At 38.2% G+C, this 22,879-nt stretch overlaps 1 protein-coding gene across 6 annotated transcripts in view; it reads left to right on the top strand.

Moving 5' to 3' along the window:
* ZC3H13 (zinc finger CCCH-type containing 13) overlaps positions 1 to 22,879 on the top strand; it is a 105,326-nt gene that overhangs the window by 53,664 nt on the left and 28,783 nt on the right. For 5 of the 6 annotated variants that reach the window (XM_036249681.1, XM_036249679.1, XM_036249678.1 and 2 more), the window contains 3 exons: positions 9,661 to 9,974; positions 12,800 to 13,264; positions 21,243 to 21,434. In XM_036249681.1, coding sequence (XP_036105574.1) covers positions 9,661 to 9,974; positions 12,800 to 13,264; positions 21,243 to 21,434 — 971 coding nt within the window. Of the gene's footprint in view, positions 1 to 7,763; positions 7,812 to 9,660; positions 9,975 to 12,799; positions 13,265 to 21,242; positions 21,435 to 22,879 lie in introns of all 6 variants that reach the window. The other variant, XM_036249682.1, reaches the window with a different exon arrangement.

Genomic DNA, 22,879 nt, shown 5'->3' with positions numbered 1-22,879 from the left:
ATCCTTTGATTCTAAGTGATAGCTTTGCTGGTTAGAGTAATCTTGATTATAGGTCCTTGCTTTTCATCACTTGGAATATTTTTTGCCAATCCCTCTGGCCTACAAAGTTTCTGATGAGATATCAGCTGACAGTCTTATGAGAGCTCCCTTGTAGGTAACTAACTGCTTTTCTCTTGATGTTATTAAGATTCTCTGTCTTCAACCTTTTGCATTTCAATTCTGATGTGTATTGGTGTGAGTCTTTTTGGGTTCCTATTGTTTGGGACTCTCTGTGCTTCTTGGACTTGTCTATTTCTTTCACTAGGCTAGGGAAGTTTTCTGTCATTTTTTTTTTCAGATAGGTTTTCAGTTTCTTACTCTTTCCAGCACTCCCATGATGATAATGTTGGTATGCTTGAAGTTGTTCCAGAGGCTCCTTGTACTGTCCTCATTATTTTCTTTTCTTTGATTCTTTTTTCTTTTTGATGTTCAGATTGGTTGTCTTTTGCTTCCTTATATTCTAAATCAGTGTTTTGATTCTCAGCTTCATCTACTGTACTATTGATTTTCTATAAATTATTCTTTATTTCAGTTAGTGTATTCTTCATTTCTGAGTGGTTCTTTTTTATAGTTTTCATGTCTTTTTTTATGCTGTTGAAATTCTCACTAAGTTCATTGAACTTGGTTATAACCAGTGTTTTGAACTCTGCATCTAGTAGATTGCTTGTGTCCATTTTGTTTAGTTATTTTCCTGGAGTTTTGTTCTGTTCTTTCATTTGGGACATGTTTTTTTGTCTCCTTATTTTGACAGCTTCCTTATGTTTATTTCAATGTATGAGGTAGAACTGTTATGTCTCCTTGGCTTGCTAGAGTGGCCTAATTTATGTAGTAGGTGTTGTGTAGAGTTCAGTGGCTTAGCGTCTCTGATCACATAAGCTAGGCACTCCAGGTGTTCCCCCCAGCACCTTGTGTGGGCTGTATACATCCTCCTGTTGTAGTTGAGCCTTGATTGCTGTTGGCATGTTAATAGGAGAGAATTAGCCCCAGGCCAGTGGGCTGCAAGGACTGGCTGCAGCCACCAGCCACCATGGAGAGATCAGCTGTTCAGAGGTCCACCCTGCAAAGCTGGGCATACTCCAGGGAGGCTCTGTGCTGCTGAGTCCACCCCTTGAGTGTGTCACTTGGGGAGGTGATTGGGTGCTGCTTCAACATGGTCTGAGCCTGTCAGGTGTGCTGACTCTGGGGCCTCCTGGGAGGTGCATCCAACGTCAGCTGCCACCTGTGTTCTGCCCAGGGCCACCCAGCAGGAGCTACACAATGGTTTGTAGATGGCTGCTGCCTGTGTTGGATTTGGAGGTGCCCAGGTGTGGCCAAGCTGTGAACTAACACTGTCTGCTGCTAGTGCCAAGCCTGGGGCCACTTAGTAAGAGGTACAGAGCACACTGAGGCAAGATGCAGCTTGTTGGAGAAATTTTAGGGAAGTATGAAGCATGAGCCAGGATAGGTCATTTGTATGGAAAAAAAAACACTGGAAACAGCTTGGGTATGCCCACCAGTTTGGTGGAGTAGTGTCTCAGGGAATCACCAGGGCTGGTGAACAGTGTTAGCCAGGTTGATGGAGACTCAAATATGGTACCCACCTTCCGGCTTTGTGGTGAGGGTCTCAGAAAAAGTACAATGGCCTCTGCCAGCACTTCTGTCTGGGAGAAAGCTGCACTCCCAGTTCTCCCCCTGATAGCAAACAATTCAGTTCTTCTGTGTCCCTGGTGCCTTTAGAGCTGCTTCCCTAGCACTGGAGCCTGGAGGGTGTGAGTCCACGTGCAGGCCCTTTAAGAGGAACTGCCTGGGAGTCCAGCAGCCTTGTCTCACACAGCCATAGTCCCCACTGGTTTTTACAGCCAGAAGTTATGGGGACTTCTCTTCCTGGCACTGGGACTCCTCACTTCTCAGGGGGTACCTCCTCAGAGGAGATATTTCTCCCAGTGTGGGACCAGCCTATTCTGTGTTTCTGCCCCTCCTACCAGTCTCCATGTGGCTTATTCTTTAAATCCGTAGTTGTACAACTTCCATTCAGTTAGATTTCAGGCAGTTCTGAATGATAGTTGTTCTGTAGTTTAGTTGTAATTTTAATGTGGTTGTTACTTTACTTGAGTACAAAGGCCTGCATGAACCTTTCTCAGATTTAAAAGACACTTGTGGTCATTTAAAGCTTCTTGGCTTTGACTTCAACTTAGCACCAAGTTGAGTTTTACTTCCTTTTAGGGGTTACACCCATTTATTAAAATAATTAAAATTAGAATGTTTCAGAACTTTGACAAAGAATGTTACCTCTTGGATTCATTTTTTAATTTTTTTCATTATTTATCATTCATGTTTAAATACCATGGTCTGGACTGGTAAATTTCATTCTGTGACTGTGAACCACAAGACAGGGAGGAATCCATTGGTACCAAGCATTTTCAGTAGACCAAAATAATAGTTTCTCAAGTAACTGTTCTAGTGTCACTGGGTTGTATATGGAGGCTAGAAAAAAAGTTACATTTATATTATTACTATGGAACATTCACACACATAAAAATAGAATAATATAAAGATCCTTATATCTTGTTTCATCTATACTTCTGCTCACCTATCCCCTCCAGTATTATTTTGAAGCAGATCCTGGACATTTTAATATTTCTTTTGTATATATTTCAGTATATCTCTCCGAGAAAGAACACTCAAAAAAAATATAATCACCATACCAGTATCATACCTAAAAGAAAAAGAGAATAATGTAATTTTAATATATAAGTTTTAAAAGCATTGATGAATTTGTAGTATCTTTTATAATATTTTCCCAATTAGTGGATATTAACAGAAATATCATAAAGGATATACAAACCTTGTAGTAATAGACTAGAACGTTTGTATTTAGGTTGGGAATTGTTGTCTGACGCATCGATTTTTTTCTGCATTTAATTGAGCCCTATCTATAGACCTAAAAACATGTGAATGCTAAGTTAAGCTAGGGATATAAAACTAAGGCACTTAAAGAAATGTATGATATAACTGAACATAATCATATGCTGAATTTATAATAGACTTGTGTTAAATATGAGTTTTATAAATATCAAAATAACTTAATTACATAGCCTTTCAATTTACTCCAATTGATCAAGGCTTGGGCTCTCATTTGTAGGTGTGATGTAGGGAAAATTTGTTGAGTGGTATTTATGTCCCTAAAATCTAGAGTGGTATTTATGTCCCTAAAAGTTGTACTTTTACCCTTGGTCCAACATGCTTGGTAGAATTGGAGACTTGAAAGGAAAGTTGGTTTCAAAAGGTTTCAGTAGCATGAGATGGTAGGACATTCAGTCCTGTTCCAGTAATTGGTCCAGTCAGAAATGCATAACATGGTAAATGCTAAAAATTCATTTTGATAAAAATGTGGGGTTGTGTTGTTTGTGATAAGATTAATGAAATAACAGACATCAGTTTTAATCTGGCTCTGGTTTGGTGCCATCTGGTAGTAATTTTTTTCACCAACAGTTTTGACCTGTGACTGGATAGGACTTCCAGAACAGTGGCAGGGATTTCAAGAATCTCCCTTATTGTCCGGCCAGTGTGGCTCAGTGGTTGAGCATCAGCCCATACACCAGGAGGTTGCTGGTTTGAATCCCGGTCAGGACACATGCCCAGATTGTGGGCCCGATCCCCAGTGAGGGGCATGCAGGAGGTGGCCAATCGATGTTCTCCCCAATAAATGTTTCTATCTCTCTCTCCCTCTTCCTTCCTCTCTCTCTAAAAATCAATAAAGGGGAGAAAAAAAGAATCTCCCTTATTTATTTGGCACCCATTTTGTTGGCCTGAGCTGAGGAAATGATGTGTCTGGGAAATTGGACTGGAACTTGAGAACCGTTCTTCACTCCCCTCTTTCCCGGGGATAGGATTGTGTGTTGTTGTTTTTTTGGCATGGTCTGGTCTTCTCCTTTATCATCTCACCATCTTGCCCCACCCCAGCCCTAGAGAAAGTAATAACTAACTTACTACACAAGGCAGAGGATAGGAGCCAGTTGTCTTAATTCGTGTTATGCTTGTGTTTGTTGTTTCTGAGTTTTACTGCATTTGTAATACTGGTTCTTAACTCCTAGAGCTTAAAAGCAATCTTGTGTGCCAGGGATATAAGTACTTGTCTCTTCTGACTTTTGGTCACAGTGGTAGGTAGTTATTAGCTAAGTCATGTGATTGAATGAGTCGATGTAAGACTCCTGAACCAGATCCTGAAAATTTATATTATTTTAATAGTAAATAGTTCTGGATTTGAGTAGCATTGAAGGATGTATTGATTTAGGAGTTATCTTAACATTCTTCTTCTTTTTTTTTTTTTATCCTCACCCAAGGACATTTTTTTTTTTTTTTTTGCATTTATCTTCAGATAGAGCAGGAGGGAGAGAGAGAGAAAGAGAGAAAGAGAAACATCGATGTGAGAGACACACCTACTGGTTGCCACCCACACGACCCCAACCAGGGCGGGGACGAACTGCACCGAGGTACATGCCCTTAGTGGGAACTGAACCTGGTATTCTCTGGTCCGTGGGCCGACACTCTAACTGCTTAGCCAAACATGCCAGGGCACACACATTCTTCATTCTTAAATTGGGGTTTTTGAAATTACTTTATTTCTACATAAATACAAAAATGAAATCTCCCTAAAAATATTAGTATTTGGTTTAAATTTCCTTGAATTATCTAGACTACATTATTCATTTGCTTGAATCAGATGTTTTACAAGTATCATTATATATATATATTTATGGAGGATATACCTTTCAAAAGATTCCTGCAGACAGGTATTCTCCTATTTCTTTAGATCACTTAGTTAGAAATGATTCCCCTTCCAGGGAGTATTTATCATGCTAGCTAATAGGGACAGCAAGCTAATAGGCCTAAAACAAATCATTACACAGAAACATTTTCTTTCTCCATGTTCATATTTATTTAAGCAAGTAAGGTCTTGTTAGATTTTGACTGACACTTCTCTAACACTCTCCAGCATGATTTCCTTCATGCTTAGAATAAAACCAGACTTTCATCATAACCAAGAAGACTTTATATCATCTGGCCCCTGCCTACTCTATGACACTCTCTCATAAGACTTTTCACTCTCATAAATTGTCCTTACACTTGCCCTGGCCTGTTTGGCTCAGTGGGTTAGAGTGTCAGCCTGCGGACCAATGATTTGCAGGTTTGATTCCAGTCAAGGGCACGTACCTTGGTTGCAATTCGTCCCCGGCCCTGGTTGGGGTAATGCGGGAGGCTACCACTCCATGTGTCCCTTTCACGTCAGTGTTTCTCTCTCTCTCTCCCTCCCACTTTATCTTAACAAGAATGGAAAAATGTCCTTGGGAGAGGAGAAAAAAAATTGTACTTACTCTTGTCTTCTTTTTGTTCTTATGTATTGTAATCTCTCCTGCCTCTGTGATGGTTGCTGAGCCCTTTGCACAGAAAGTTCTGCCCTCAGGTTTTCAACTCTTGGCTCAAATATCAACTTCGTAAAGGCCCTATTCTTAGTAATCCTCCTGAAAAACTAAATTTTTGGACCTAACAGTTTTATTTAATTACCCTGTTTTTGTAGATTTTGTTGTGTTAATTAGCTGAAATTGCCTTGCTTTGTTCTAAGTGGTCTACTCCTAGACCATGTATTTAAGATAGACTGTTTTTCAGTCTTCGGCCTCAGTTACCTTATAGGGTTGTTGTCATAAAGATGAAATAAGCTGATCTATGTAAAGCACTTAAAACAATAACATGCACATAGTAACCATATATGTATTACCTGCTGTTATCAGTATTATTATCACAATTATGTTAGTGGTTTTGTCCAACTTCTTCACTTCTGTATCTTCAGCGCCAGAAGTAATGCTTGGAGCGTAGAAGGTGCTCACTTAATGTTTGTTCAGTGAATTAAAACCTAAATCTTTCTCTGTGTAATGTGTGTCATGTTGTGTTTTACCACCGGAAATAGAGTTGATTTTGATAGTATCCACAGTCCTTTTTTTTTTAAAGTATTTTTTGCATGACGATTTTAAAGGTTGAATTATAGGTGTTAGTTACATTATATAAGCATATTTTCATCTTTGAGAAGTAGAAACTATTGAATGAAAAGTTGGTGTTATTAATTTTAAGAAAGTCTGTGGTAGGTTAGCACAGTTGGTTAGAGCATCATACTGATATGCCAAGCTTGTGGGTTTGATCCTGCATCAGGGCACATACAAAAATTAAGTAATGAATACATAAATAAGTGAACAAGAAATCAATGTTTCTCTCTCTCTCTCTCTCCTCTCTCTCTCTCTCTCCTTCCTTCCCTTCCACTCTCTCAAAAAATCCTCAGATGAGGATTAACAGCAGCAAAAAAAGAATAACAACAGAGGAGAATGTAAAGATGCTGTTTTAGCCAACCTGGGCTGCTATTACAAAATATCATGGACTAGGTGGCTTAAAAACAGATATTTAGACAAATACCACATGATCTCACTTATATATGGAATATAATGACATAACAGTCTGAGGAATACGGTAGACCCAGAAACATGGAAGTAGGGCACAGACTGACATCCCTCAGAAGAGGGGGGTGAGGGGAGTGGGAAGAGATAAACCACAGAACTTATATGCATGTATGCATAACCAATGGACATGGACAACAAAGCCGGGGATGGGACAGGGGGATGAGGAGGGGGTGCCAATGGGGTAAAAAAGGAGAAACCTCTGTAACAAAAAATTAAAAATTAAAAAAAAAAAAAGATATTTATTTCTCACAGGTCTAGAGACTAGAGTCTAAGGTCAAGGTGCCAGGAAGATTTGGTTCCTGGTAAGGGCCCACTTCAGGATTTATTTTTTGGTTGTATCCTCACATGGAGGGGAGAGAGAGAGAGGGAAGCTCTGGTCTCTTCCTTTTCTTATTAGGACACTAATCCAGTCCCGGGAGCCCCACCCTTAGGACCTCATTTAAACCTAATTACTCTCAAAGGCCCCACCTCAACATACCATCATATTGGGTGTTGGTGTTTCAAAATAAAAATTAGGAGAAACACAGTCGGTCTACAACAAATGCTTAAATTAAATCAACAATTTTCTTAAAACTATTTTACCCTGAAGAATGGGTAAGAAGAAAAAGATAGTTAAAAGCTGAAACCATAGCTTAACAACACATTGGTGCTCTCACTTTAATTGAAAGCTTGATTTATTCTAAGCTTGAACCGAAAATTTTTTTCATGCTTATAGACCAAATTTGAATAGTAATGTGATTGGACTACAGTGTGTTTTTAAAGATAGCATTATGAACTGTTTTATTTTTTAATTTCTATGTATTAATCACCAAAGGGTATTGTAGACATTTTTTCTTTTTTTTGTACAGATAGAGTGGGAGGGAGAGAGAGAGAAACATCGACGTGAAGGGACACATCGAGTGGCTGCCACCCGCACGACCAACCAGGGCCGGGGACAAACTGCAACCGAAGTACGTGCCCTTAGCGGAAACCGAACCCGGGTCTCTCCGGACCGCAGGCCGACGCTCTAACGGCTGAGCCAAACCGGCCAGGGCTATTGTAGACATTTTTGAAAGAATTTTGAGTATACCTCAGAAATAAACTCGAAATTAACCAAAATGTCTGTTTAGTGGAGAACCACTAATATCAATTTAGATATTTCCAAGTTTATCAGAATCTGAAGAAATTGAAATTAGAAAGCACCAAACAATAGTCATTCTAATTCTCAGTCTTGCAATGATTTTTTTTTTTTTTTTTCAGTAGGATGCATTTGAATGGCCATTAGTCATAAATGGTTTCCAAATTTGGGTAAGGACCCATTGAGTATTTCTCCTCATATCTGTAAGCAAATATTTATTTAGAGTCAATTAAGTTATAGTGGCTTATGGCTCATTTTTATAATATGAGAAAGGAGTAACAATTTTTATGAAAAGCGTGAAGATTTCTTGGAGTCACAGATAACTAGAATGTTTAGGTGAATGTTTTAGTTAGCTTTTTTTTTCTTTAAGTTAACTGTTATCCTAAAGGTTTTTGTTTGTTTGTTTGTTTATTTGCTCAAATTCTTGTTCTACAAAATTCTTTCCAATATGTTGGATTATTTTTCTAACTTAGTGACATGTTTTATATATTTAAACCTTATGTTGATTAGTAAAAGGTCTACCAAAGTATCATTTGTATACAACGTAGTTTAAGGCAGCAGTTCTCAACCAGGGTTGATTTGGCATTATCTGGGGACATTCGGCAGTGTCTAGAGCAATTTTTTATCATCACGAATGGGGTTGAGAGGGAGTTTACTGGCTACTATGGATATAGGCCAGAGATGCTGCCGCCAAACATAGACAACCCCTCACCATACAGAATTACTGAATACAAAATGTCAGTAGTGTCAAGATTGAGAAACCCTGGTATAGGATTGACAATGATTTTGCCAACATTGTGGATATTTAAAAGTAATTATTGTAGACATTGAAGATAATTCTAAAATACTTTGATTAGAACTTCAGAATTTACTTTTTAATAAACATGTAGCCCTCTAACTGATTGCTTTGAAGAATATGATATTTATTTGGATATGTGATATCTAGAATGTTATTTTTTAAACATTAGTCCTGTTTTTAGTTATTGCACAAATGTGTGTGTTCCAGCTCTTTATTACGTACGCATTTTGTATATTCATTGTAGTCAGGGCCCAGACATAATAGATTGTAGGAGTGATTCAGATGTGCTTCGTGAGGTATGTTGTCTCTTTGGCATCAGTGAAAGAAGATGATTTTAAAGGTAGAGAACACCTTAAACTAAGACTTACAAACTAAATTTCATTTTGTGCTGCCCAAGAGTGAAGGCAGGTTATTTAAGATGAAAACTGTATTGCCTGGCCAGCATGACTCAGTGTTTTGCCGCCCATGCACCAGGTCATGGGTTCAATTTCTGGCCAGGGTACATGCCCAGGTAGCGAATTAATGTTTCTCTCTCATCGGTGTTTCTATCTCCCTGTCTCCCTCTCCCTTCCTTCCTCTCTTTGAAATCAATAAGAATTTGTTTTTTTAAGTTACTATGTAAAAAACCAAAAAAGGGGGAAAACTGTATAGACAGTACATTCCTTCCTTAACCCTAGTATTTTCCCCCCATTCTAGATGTCAACTTAGGCAAGTACAGACTTTAGGTTTGGCTTAACTGGATACCTTTTTTTCCTTTTTTCTCACAGCCTTGAATTACAGACATTCTCACAGCTACTTTCTGTCTAGATCTTCTTTAGCTCTTTGTGGGTTTCCCCCCTCCAAGCCAGATTACTTTCAGAGATTATCTCTAACAAGAGTGAATTCCATACTTCAAGTAAGGGTAGGACCATCTGCGCTAAGGGGAGAATGTTACCTGGAAAAGGAACTGTGCCTTGGAGCCAAAGCTTGGGAGAAAGACAGTGCATATCTCCTCCAGAACTCTTGCCAGAAGTTGATTTAAAAATCAATCAAATCTTTAAAAATCAACTTCTTATTTTATAGCAGTGTGATTTAAAATTTATCCTGGAATTATTCACACTTTTAACTTGAACTTTTACATTTAATTTTTTTGTTTGTTTCTTTTGGAAAAAAAGATTTTCTTTTGTCTAGAAATGAAGGCTCTTGAATGTGTTTTTTATTAATGTTATTTTTCCTTGTAGGTCTACTTCTCCTGCAGGACAGCATCATTCTCCTATGTCTTCTAGGCATCACTCATCGTCCTCACAGTCAGGATCATCTATTCAAAGACATTCTCTTTCTCCTCGTCGAAAAAGAACTCCTTCACCATCTTATCAGAGGATAATAACTCCACCTTTACGACGTTCTACTTCGCCTTATCCTTCTTCACATTCTCTGTCTTCTCCTCAGAGAAAGCAAAGTCCTCCAAGACATCGCTCTCCAATGCGAGAGAAAGGGAGGCATGATCATGAACGAACTTCACAGTCTCATGATCGGCGTCATGAAAGGAGGGAAGGTATGCATTATACTTTATCTAGATGTTTTCAACTCATTTAAGTAGATTGCTTAATTTAAAACTTGGACATTCAAATTTATTGTTATAATAAGGGATAAATGAGAACTGTGTTATATTAAGTCTTCTGTAATACACAGAGGAGCAGTTTTGAGGGCAGGTGCTTAATGACATGGGAATGTAAGCTGTTAGAATGTGTACAAGTAGGCATCTATATGTATACAAAGTTGGTGCTTTCTTTAAGATGTTTTACTTGAGTACTCGCAAGTTCTAGAAATTTTTGGCCATCTTATTTTTATTGTAACCTCCTAATTGCTTTGTGAATTCTTTAAAAAAACCAAAGAGGTAAAGGAATGAAAAGCAGCAAACCAGAGGGCAGAGTTTGAAAGCATCAGAAGTGTTTTGATAAAGAGGTGAGAACTGGGGTAATATTCAAAGGGTCAGTGCAAACCAAGTGATAGTTTTCCAGGTACAACTCAAGAAAGAAGTAAAGTAAGCAAAGCAGTTTCCTTTCTAGATCCCTAAGAATTCATTTAACTTTGGATTTGCTATATCCTGTTCAAGCTAAGATGCTATTATTACCTCACAATACAGTCTAATATCATTCATTTAATATCGCTATTTTTTTTCTTGTCTAAGCTTTGAAGTCCTTGTTTATTTACCTTGACAAGTTTTATCCCCTAACTTTTCCTGAGTTCGTCTTTTTGTTGTTATTTTTGTTAATCCTCACCTGAGGATATTTTTCCATTGATTTTTAGATAGAGTGGAAGGGAGGGAGGAAGGAAGGGTGAGAGAAAGAGAGAGAGAGACATATCAATGTGAGAGAGACACATCGATTTGTTGCCTCCCGCATGACCCGAACCTGAGGCCAGGGATGGAATCTACAACCCTTTGGTTCACAAGCCTATGCTCTAACCGCTGAGCCAAACCAGCCAGAGCCTGAGTTAGTTTTTTATCAAAATGAGTACTCAGGAAACACTTGCTTACTTGCAACAACATTTCTGATTAATGTGCATTTTAAAAGCCTGTCTATGAATGTAATATAGCAGTCTCCCATGAAACATGTTGAATTTAGTTATTTTCTTTGTATCAACAGTGCAAGCAATAATTAATCAAGTTTTTTTTTTTTATTATTTCAAAAAAGAAATGATGGATGCATAGGTAGGGACCAGAGAGAGCCCCTATTTTATAGAATTGTCCCTGTGTCCATGATTTTGGAACCATATCAGCACATCATTATTCATAGAACATTGATTAGTTGGGAAAATTCTCTTATACTTATCTATTAATTTTAATACTGTATTTAACAACTAGAATTGATCAGAAATATACTGTTCATTTAGTGACTACTTACTGAATGAAAATTGTTATTTCAAAACATAATTATTAAACACACTAATGAAGAGGAATAGTATGCAGTTGAGTGTTTTTAGGATTGCTTTTTTTGTGGTAAGAGTGGCTTATGTTACAGGAAGAATCCATATGTGTTTAGGTTCTTTGTAATGAGGGTATTTTTTTAACCTTCCACAAGAGATATAGCAGATACTTTTTCCTCTCTATTTAGATGTCATTTTCTGAAATAATAATTTTAATGGAAGAATAGGGAGGGTGGTAAAGAACAAATATAGTAATTAGATGTATTTGTAAAGTCAGATAGGAGCATCATGAGAAAAAGAATTAAGTGAACATATTTTTAGGCACAGTTGGTATTGGAGGAGAACTAGAAGTAGTAAATGTTTACAAGAAGGGATGGAGACATATCAAATCCTTGCCTAGTACTTCTGTCCTTAAATGGCATTTATGATATAGGCATATGGACAAAGTAATTGGCAGGGCAGATAAGTTATTGATGTGAGAATCTGGAGGATTTGTGGATACTTGGTGTTTGGGCGCTTGAAAAAGCCTATGGACCTAGCCACTGGCGACAAAGTGAAAAGGAGGTAAATTTATAATGTCTTTGGCATAAAATTGCTACAGAGTCTAAAATAACAGTACCAGAGTGTAAGAGCAACTTACAAAGGAATCTGATTTTTTAAAAAGCAGTCTTTGTTCTTTGAGGTTCTCTTGTTAATTCTTTGACTTCACATTAGATTTATGCTGTAATCAATCTGTGTCTATTCTAGGCATGTATAAAGAAGAGTTTCTAATCTTTGCAAATTCCCATGAGGTATAGGGTTAACAAAGCCATTTAAGTTCTGACTCTCTATTTCTTCATTTATACAGTTGCAAGTTTGGATTGGTCAGTGAGATTTGTTCCAGCTTTTTAATAACTAAAATTACTTATTTATTTTTCTATGAAATCTTACAAAATGCTTTAAGTAGAGAAAGCTTTGGAGACAGGAGTGTGATTCCATTAAATAGCCCAAGAAAAGAGAGTAACAGTATCTCTTTGCCAGACAGCTTACTAACTATAGGCCACTCTAAGATGCTTAACTCCATTTGAAGTGGTCTGGCCTAATATTTGGTAGAGGTGATTAAAATCACTGTGTGCCTCTGTATCTCAAAGTGGTTTCCAAAAAGTAAGCCATCAATTATATGAGGACAACTTACTTGTTTTAATTGTTTAAGATATAAGTATGGGTAAATTGGGGCAGGGGAAGATTTTAGAGTTTATTCAATAAAAACAATTATTTAAGTGTTAGTAAAAATTACCTTTGAAATTTTAGCTTTTGGGTGGATTTAAATTTCTTATTTGACCATATTTTCTCCTTTTATTTTCTCCTGCAAAGAACATTGTAATAAATTGTTAAAGCTCCACAGTAAATGTGTGTGTATATATATATATAATTATTATTATTTTTTTTTTAATTTCCAAAACTGCATTACAGAGACTAGAGGCAAAAGGGATAGAGAAAAGGACACAAGAGAAGAACGAGAATATGAACAGGATCAGAGCTCTTCCCGAGACCACAGAGAAGACAGAGAACCTCGAGATGTTCGGGATCGAAGAGATGCCAGAGATACTAGAGACCGAAGGGAACTAAGAGACTCCAGAGACATTCGGGATGCTAGGGAGATGAGAGATTATAGCAGAGATAACAAGGAGAGCCGTGATCCCAGAGATTCTAGGTCAACTCGTGATGCCCATGACTATAGGGACCGTGACAGTCGAGATGCTCATAGAAAGGAGGATACATATCAGGAAGAATCCCGAAGTTATGGCAGAAACCATATGAGAGAAGAAAGTTCTCGTACTGAATTAAGGAATGATTCCAGAAATGAGTCTCGAAGTGAAATTAGGAATGACCGGATGGGCAGAAGTAGGGGGAGAGGTCCAGAGTTATCTGAAAAGGGTAAGATTTTTTGCTTGTCAGTTAACTGTATCTTGTATGTTTATATAGAAATTTAATTAAGAAATTTAAATTTCCTAAGATTTCTTTTCTAAATATATTATTTCTACATTCATTGTCATTGTTTTTCAAAGTAATTTTTAATTAATTGAATTTGTGATCTTTCCTATAAAATCTGAATAGGAATTGTGAGCTAAAGCAGCAAAATATTAGTGGGCCTGACCTAGACACCCAGTCTGAATTATATCATGCCTAAAATCTTGACTAATGTGAAACACTAAGAAAATTGCTCTGAAGGGGGGGGGGGGGGAGTCAAAAGGAAATAATTTCTAATAATTTATATATTAAAGAAGGATTAAATGGTGAGCTTTCAAAATTGATGGTGTCAGTTTTGAGTTCTTCATCTCCAAAATTTCTATTTGATTCTTTTTTTAAAGTTTCAGTCTCTTTGGTAAAGTACTTGTTTTGTTCATTGGTTTTATATCTGGGTTTGTTAAAATGCCTGTCTTTGTATTCTTGTATCTCAATGAGTTTTTTCAGAACTATAATCTTAAATTCTGTGTCATTTAAATCACAATTTTTCATGTCTTTAAGTTTATATTCTGGAGATTTTTAATTTTCTTTTTGTACTTTTGTTACCTTGGTTATTCATATTTGATTAATTACTTCTCTGTCTAGGCATCTGTAAGAATGAAGTCTGCATTTTTCTTTAAATAGTGGCACTTCTCTAGTAGGTTGATAAGAAATGTTTTGTTTACCAGTAGGTGACACTGAAGCACAAATGTTTTTTAGTTTCTCTTGCACTGCTCTGGCTTCTCTGATCTCTGTGGAGTGGTAAAAAAAAATGCCTGTATTACCTGGGGAGGTGAGCATCTCCTCTGTGACTAAGTCTGCTCAGTCTCAGGGCCTGATCCCTGTGGGGGAATGTGGTGGCAATGGGTTTCAAAGCTGGTGAAATCCCAGTGCTGTCCCTGCAAACAGATACTGTTAGCAGTCCAGCTATAATGGGTGGGGACAGGGTGAGCTGGGAGAGGCCATTTGGTGCTTTTGTGGGTTTATTCTCCCACTAATGGTGGCTGCCAGACCTCAGCTGCCTCACCTCTGTATCTCCACTCCTGCCACTGGGATTAGCTGTAGGGTGCACCTGCCACTCAGGGAAAAATGCTTCTGTCTTTACAGTTCTCAGAGCTGCAGCTATGTGCTCCCTAGTCCAACACTCACTACTACAGCTTCTTCTGGGGCCCGCTGCTAGTTCTGGGAGAATTTGAGGAGGCAAGCTCTGAGACAGTGAGGAGAGGTGGCCAGGCTTATTGGCTTTGTTTCTCTGCTTGGAAGTGGCAGCTGCTCACCAACCACAGCCCATCTCTATACTCCATCTCTGTCCAGCTCACTGGGTTCACCCACAGCATATACCAATCACTCCAGCAAGAACACTCACCTCATTGTGTCTCTGCTCTTCTGGGCTGTATAGGGAGTGCAGGCAGCAACCTGATGCTTCTCTCTCAATAACCACAGTGAGCCCCTGGCTGTGTCTTTGACACCCGTCTCACTCCTCTCCCTTTCCCCTCTCACCTGCTCGCCTGCCTTTAGATGTTTCAATGGATGGAGCTCTCACACATATTTGTGTGTTGAGCAGGGAATCAATCCTTTGTTAAGTTATAGCTGTTCAAATTGTAACTTCAGTGGGATAGACCAAGGAAACCTCTCATGCCACCATTCCTCTGATGTCACTCCACAGATTTGTTTTGGTTAGTGTTTGTTTAATTAATATATCTTTTTTCATCCTTTCAAGCTTTCTGTATCTTTTTTTTTAAATGGTTCTAAACAGTATATAGTTAGATATATGTTAGATATATTTTGAATGTTTCATTGTATCTTTTTTGATTCTTAACTCTCAAATTTTTCATCTTTTTATCTGTCTTCCACTCTCTGGATCGTATCCTCAGACATACCTTTTTTTACTTATTTTCTCCTAGCACCATATAATCTGACATTTAACCTGTTCATTCCTTAGATGTTTTGTCTAACCTTTTTTTTTTTTTTTTTAATCTTTATTGTTGGATGTAAAATGTATTTTAGATGTTCCACATTTTTCCCCCATTGACCCCCCTCCTCCCCATTCCCGACCCCCTCCCGCCTTTCCCCACACTATTGTCTGTGTCCATTGGTTATGCATATAAGTTTTTGGTTTATTCCCCCCCCCCCCAACCCCTTTCCCTTGAGGTTTGTCAGTCTAGCAGTGCATTTTTTTTTTTTTTATGAATTTTTATTTATTTTTTTGTTACAGATATTTTACCTTTTTACCCCATTGGAACCCCCCACCCCACCCCCCCTCCACCCTGTCCCCGGCTTAGTTGTCCATGTCCATTGGTCATGCACACATGCATATAAGTTCTGTGGTTTATCTCTTCCCACCCCCCACCCCCCATCCCCTCTTCTGAGGGATGTCAGTCTGTGCCCTACTTCCATGTGTCTGGGTCTACTGTATTCCTCAGACTGTTATGTTCATTATATTCCGTATATAAGTGAGATCATGTGGTATTTGTCTTTTTCTGCTTGGCTTCTTTCACTTAGGATAATACTTTCCAGGTCCCTCCTCAAAGGATAAGAGATCTTTCTTACCGCTGCATAGTACTCCATTGTGTATATGTACCACAGCTTTTTTATCCATTCGTCTACTGGTGGACACTTGGGCTGTTTCCAGATCTTAGCTATTGTAAATAGTGCTGCTATGAACATGGGGGTACATATATTCTTCCTGATTGGTGTTTCAGGCTTCTTAGGGTATATTCCCAGCAGTGGGATCACTGGGTCAAATGGAAGGTCAATTTTTAATTTTTTGAGGTAGCACCATATTGTTTTCCATAGCGGCTGCACCAGTCTGCATTCCCACCAGCAGTGTATTAGAGTCCCCTTTTCTCCACACCCTCGCCAACACTTGTTGTTTGATGATTTGTTGATGGCGGCCATTCTGACAGGTGTGAGGTGATACCTCATTGTTGTTTTAATTTGCATCTCTCTGATCATTAGTGATGTTGAGCATTTCTTCATATGTCTCTTGGCCATTTGTATGTCCTGTTTGGAGAGGTGTCTATTCAGCTCCTCTGCCCATTTTTTTAATTGGGTTCTTTGTCTTCCTTTTGTGGAGTTCTGTATGAGCACTCTATATATATTGGAAATTAACCCCTTATCTGATACATCATTGGCAATGATGTTCTCCCATACAGTGGGTTGCCTTTCCATTTTGATGATTGTTTCTTTTGCTGTGCAGAAGCTTTTTAGTTTGATGTAGTCCCATGTGTTCATTTTCTCCTTTATTTCTGTTGCCTTAGGTGATGTATCAGTGAAAATTCTGCTCCGTATGATGTCCAAAATTTTGTTGCCTATATTTTCTTCTAGAATTTTTATGGATTCACGGGTCACATTTAAGTCTTTTATCCATTTTGAGTTTATTTTTGTGTATGGTGTAAGTTGATGGTCTGGTTTCATTTTTTTGCATGTAGCTGTCCAGTTTTCCCAACACCATTTATTAAAGAGGCTGTCTTTACTCCACTGTATGCTCTTGCCACCTTTGTCAAATATTAATTGAGCGTATTGCCTTGGGTCCATTTCTGGGTTTTCAGTTCTGTTCCACTGGTCTATAAGCCTGTTCTTGTGCCAGTACCAGGCTGTTTTGGTTACAGTCGCTTTGTAGTATAACCTGATATCTGGTCTTGTGATCCCACCTACTTTGTTCTTCTTTTTCAAGATTGCTGTGGCTATTCGGGGTCTTTTTTGGTTCCATATGAACTTTTGAAGTATTTATTCTAGTTCTATGAAATATGTCGTTGGTATTTTAGCAATGCATTTGTACTTCTTAATCTCTTCACCTTTTTCACCCATTCTCCCAACTGGCAACCAACAAAATGTTCTCTGTATCTATGAGAATGTTTCTGTTCTGCCTGTTCATTTTGTCTGTATATTCCATTGTTGATAGATATGTATTCACTGCCATTTTGTTTGTTCATATATTTCATCTTTTTCTTCAAAAAGACCCTTCAACATTTCATACAATAATGGTTTGGTGGTGATGAACTCCTTTAACTTGTTCTTGTCTGGGAAACTCTTTATATGGCCATCGATTCTAAATGACAGCTTTGCAGGACAGAGTAATCTTGGTTGTAGGTTCTTGTTTTTCATCACTGTGAATATTTCTTGCCACTCCCTTCTGACCTGCAAAGTTTCTTTTGTGAAAACAGCTGACAGCCTTATGGGAACTCCCTTTAGGTAACTAGCTGCCTTTCTCTTGCGGCTTTTAAGATTCTCTCTTTGTCTTGAACCTTTTGCATTTTGATGATGATGTGTCTTGGTGTGGACCTCTTGTGGTTCATCTTGGCTGGGACTCTCTGTGCTTCCTGGACTTGTATGTCTGTTTCCTTCACCAAGTTAGGAAAGTTTTCTGCCATTATTGTTTCAAACAGGTTTTCGATTTCTTGTTCTCTCTCTTCTCCTTCTGGCACCCCCAAGATGCGAATGTTGGCATGCTTGAAGTTGTCCCAGAAGTTCCTTAACTATCCTCATTTTTTTTGGATTCTTTTTTCTTTTTGCTGTTCTGATTGGGCATTTTTTGCTTCCTTATATTCCAAATCGATGGTTTGCTCCTTGGATTTATGTACTCTATTATTGAAGCTGTGTAAATTACTCTTTATTTCAGTTAATGCCTCCTTCAATTCTGACTGTGCATGCATAATTTCTGACTGGTCCTTTTTTAAGCTCTTGAGGCCCTCACCAAGTTCGTTGAGCATCCTTATAAGCACTATTTTGAACTCAGCATCTGTTAGGTTGCTTATCTCCATTTCGCTTAGTTCTTTTTTGGGGGTTTTGTTCTGTTCTTTCATTTGGGACCTGTTTCTTTGTCTCCTCATTTTGGCTACCTCCCTGTGTTTGTTTCAGTGTATTACTTAACGAGAGGTATGGGGCTTGCTGAGACCGGATGCTGCTCATTTGAAAGAATTTAGGAAAAACCTGAAGCAGGATCCAAGACAGGCCAATCCTATGTTTAAGCAAGTGGCAACAGCTTGGGTGGGCCTGAAAATTGGGTGGGGCGGGGCGTGGCTTCAGGGAGTTACCAGGGCGGGGCTACCAGTGTGAGCTAGGTTGCTGGAGTCCCAGATATAGCTTCTGTCTGCCGCCCCAGGGAAGGGCTCACCAAAGGAACAAAGGCCTGTGACAGCACATTTGTCCCCGAGGAAGCCCCCTCTCCAGCCCTCGCTCCAGTGCCAAACAGCTCAGTTCTTCCCTGTATGTCTCTGGCGCCCCTCCAGCTGCTTCCCCTCCAAGCTTAGAGGGAGAAAGTCCTAAAAGTTTGCACGCGGGCCCTTTAAGGAGAGCTGCCTGGGGCTCCAGCCGCTTCAGCTTCCCTGAGCCTCAGTTCCCGCTGGTTTTTCCAGCCAGAAGTTATGGGGACTTCTCTTCCTGGCACTGGAACCCTGAGCGGGGCACCTGGTGTGGGACGGGGACACCTCAGTCCTCAGGAAGGACCTTCCCAGCCGAGGTATCCTCCTGATTTTTATCTGCCACACTTGGGTGTGGGACCAGCCCTTCTTGCCACCGGCCCTCGCCCCTCCGCCCCTCCGCCCCTCCGCCCCTCCTACCAGTCTGGATGTGGCGGCTGCTTTAATTCCGTAGTTGTAGGACTTCCATTCAGCTTGATTTCAGGCGGTTTTGAATGATGATTGTTCTGTAGTTTAGTTGTAACTTTGATGTGGTTGTGGGAGGACGAGATACCGCGTTTACCTATACCGCCATCTTTACCAGAAGTTCGTTTTGTCTAACCTGTTAAAAAATGTTTTAAATTTCTTCTTTCTGATCTTTAATTATTAAAATATTCTTTACAAATATTTTGGTCATTAAACTACCCTCTTACAGTATTTTTTTTTTCTTTATTGATTTTTGAGAGAGAGGAAGGGAGAGAGAGAGAGAGAAACATCAATGAGAGAGAACATCAATTGGCCGCCTCCTGCATGCCCTCCACTGTGGATTTGGCTCACAATCTGGGCATGTGCCCTGACTGGGAATTGAACTGGCAAACTCTTGGTGCATGAATCAACGCTCAGCCACTGAGCCACACCAGCAGGGCCCCTGTTACAGTATTTAGAATTATGTTATAATTCTTTCAGGCCTCAAAGCCTTTTATGTGTAAGGTGTGTGTGTGTGTGTGTCTCCATTCACTTTTTTTAAAAACCATTTTATTGATACCCCGCCAGTATGGCTCAGCGGTTAAGAATCGACCCATGCACCAAGAGGTCACTGGTTCAATTCCTCATCTGGGCATATGCCCAGGTTGTGGGCATGATCCCCAGTGGGAGGCATGCAGAAAGCAGCCAGTCGATGTTCTCTCTCATCAGTGTTTCTCTCTTTCCGATATAAAGAAAAAAAAATTTTTTTAAAATACCACTTTATTGGTGTATGATTGACATACAAAAAGCTAGACACATTTAATGTATACATACAACTTGATGAGTTTGGAAATCAGTATACACCATAATCTGTACCAGAAACACCGCAAAAATATTTTATCCTGCTCTCTTTTTTTTATTATTATTATTTGTGTATGTGTTTAATGAGAATACTTAACATAAGATCTACCCTCTTATCACATTTTTAGTTTCTGATGCATTATTACTAACTATAGGCATTATTCCGTACAGTAGATATCTAGGACTGATTCATCTTACATAACTGAAACTTTGTACCCTTTGACTAATACTTCCCTGGTTCCCTCTCCCTCCAGCTCTTGGCAGTTACCATTCTGCTTACTGCTTCTATGACTTTGACTGTTTTAGATTTCACATTAAATGGTATAATGTGGTATTTGTCCTTCTACGTCTGGCTATCTTACTAAGTAAATGTAATGTTCACCAGGTTCATTCATGTTGTCACCAGTGAATTTGTCCACCAGGTTCATTCCAGTTGTCGCTTATTTAAGGCTGAATAATATTCCATTATATGTATATACCCCAGTTGCTTTACCCATTCATCTATCAGTGGCCATTTAGGTTTCTTCCATTTCTTGATTTGTGAATAATGCTGTAATGAACAGGGGAGTGCAGATATCTCTTCCAGATCCTGATTTTAGTTCCTTTGGATGTATACCCAGCAGCAGGATTGCTGGATCATATGATAATTATATTTTTAATTGTTTTAGTAACCTCTGTACTATTTTCCTTAGTGGCTGTGTAGTCTTGTATTAGCATCACCACAATCAAGATACTCAACTATACTATAACAAGACTCCCTGTGTTACCCCTTTATAACCTAAATCCCTTCCTCTGTCCCTAACCCCTGGTAACCACTAGCATGTCCTGTATCTTATAATTGTTATTTAACAAGTGTTACATAAATGGATTCATGCTGTATATATGCTGTTGGAGTTGGCCTTTTCACTCAGCATAATTTCCTTGAGGTTCATTTATCAATAGTGTATTCCTTGTTGTAGTATTCCATGGTGTTGGTGTACCACCAGTTTGTTAACCACTCACTCATTGAAAGTCATTTGGGTTCTTTCCAGTTTGGGGTATTACAAATAAGGAAGGCCTACATTTTTTAATATAAATTTTCCGGTACCACTTAATGTCAACAAAGTGTCTTGGTTCCTTATTGGAATGTTTTTCATTCCAATAAACTATAATTGAAGCAATAATATATATCTATATTTTTCATTATTTCATGATATTTCTGGGAACCAGATATGAATCAATAGTTTTTACTTTTTATTTTGTTGTGTTTTGGGTTAATTGAAATGTGTCTTCCTTTATGATTCCATTATATGATGTTTTTTTATAGATGGGAATAACTGAGACTTATCTTACCCAAGTGATTCGGTAGACAACTTAGGTGTTCTGATCAATCTGTACGTTTTTTTGGTAGGAAAGTTTGTGACTAATGAAACTTGCTGAATAAAGAGTATATATGTAAACACTTGTTTGAATATCCTTTTTAGGAAGCCGAGGCACAAGAGCTTCTCAAATTGATAGTCACAGTAGCAGTAGCAACTATCATGAAAGCTGGGAAACTCGAAGTAGCTATCCTGAAAGAGACAGATATCCCGAAAGAGACAACAGAGATCAAACAAGGGATTCCTCTTTTGAGAGAAGACATGGAGAGAGAGACCGTCGTGACAACAGAGAAAGAGGTTTGTCAAATGGAATATTATTAAATAGTGACCAAACATTGATTGGGAGAATTGTTTTTTTAAAAAACAGTTATCAATTTATTTTTTAATATAAGATGTCTTTTAAGACTTTTGCTTGTTGACACATTTGAAACTTTTATTTACTCATATAATCTTTCTTGTTTATTACTAAGTTTAGGGAAGAGTATGTAAATAGCTAGCTACCATTACCTGTTTGGCAACAGAGTAGGTACTTGCATACTGCAAGAACTGAGGTGCCCTGTTGTATGTCTCTCGCCTTAACCAAATAGCTCACGACCCTTTTTAAAAATGTAGATATAGGTATTATTCCAGGCATTTCTGAGTCAGGAGATACTTAAACTTTCTCATCTGAATATCCTGGCCATTCACTCCCTAGCTGTGATAAACAGAGTTTTGAAAGAAATGCTGAAGAGGAACAAGAAAAATAATGATAATTACATGGCTGGGGTTTTCTGAAGAAACATTTTATTCATGTTTCTTCCTGAGAATATGTAATGCTAGCTTTAGCTAATTTTAGATTCTTATATATCTTAAACTAAACATTTTCTGTTACTCTATTAGATGATCTCTTGAATAAAGTTTGAAGCAAAATTACTAGAAGGCATTTAAGAAGGGTAATAAGTACTTTCTTTAACAAGCTTTTGTTGCCTGTACATATCAGGGCCTTAAACATTTAAGATTTTATGAAGATCTTGCTAACCTTGGCTTACAAGGTTTAAAATAAAGTTTGCTATAATGCTGAAACTAATATAGTACAAAACTTGATGGAGTAGGGAATTGAATATTGATGCTTCACAATGAGCTGAATCAAAGAGGCAATATTGTATATTGATATGGGAAGTACTGAGAGGAGAATGAATGAAGTCTCTAAGGCACAGTGTACTTTGGGGAAGTATAGATGAGAGAGAAAAGAGACATAGATGAGATCAGAGCTGGTTGGATTGAGTTTGTTAATATTTGGGTTAAAAATGTGTATTATTTTTTAGTTACAGATGAGGCTGGAGTTTATATATTCTTGTTTATATCTGAAATTATTTATTTCCTAACACTGATTCTCCTCTCTTTACTCTCTTTAACACTGTGTTCTGGTAGTGCTTTCTTTATATTTTTCCTTTTATTTTTCTTCTAGTTTCATATCCTTGGTCAGGTTTTTCTCATGCCATTCCTGGATTTAGTAGTAGCATTTGGTATCAGTTTTATATTTAGTTCAACCCCACATGCATTAAGTTACCAAGAACTTTGATAGTGGCTTTATATATATTCTCTGACTTAATATCCTTTACAATATTGTCACAGAAAATATATATATTTTAAAAATCCTTTTATCTTTGTAATATCCTCTGAGTGTAGGTATAAAATTCATGTTTTATAAATTAGGAGATTTGGACCTAAGGGAAGGGTAGTAATTTTTCCAATATTATAGA

The sequence above is a fragment of the Molossus molossus genome, unplaced genomic scaffold, assembly GCF_014108415.1.
Source record: "Molossus molossus isolate mMolMol1 unplaced genomic scaffold, mMolMol1.p scaffold_m16_p_9, whole genome shotgun sequence".
In the NCBI taxonomy this organism is placed as follows: domain Eukaryota; kingdom Metazoa; phylum Chordata; class Mammalia; order Chiroptera; family Molossidae; genus Molossus; species Molossus molossus.
The sequence above is the reverse complement of the archived record's forward strand: the minus strand, read 5'-3'. Positions and strand labels throughout refer to the sequence as shown.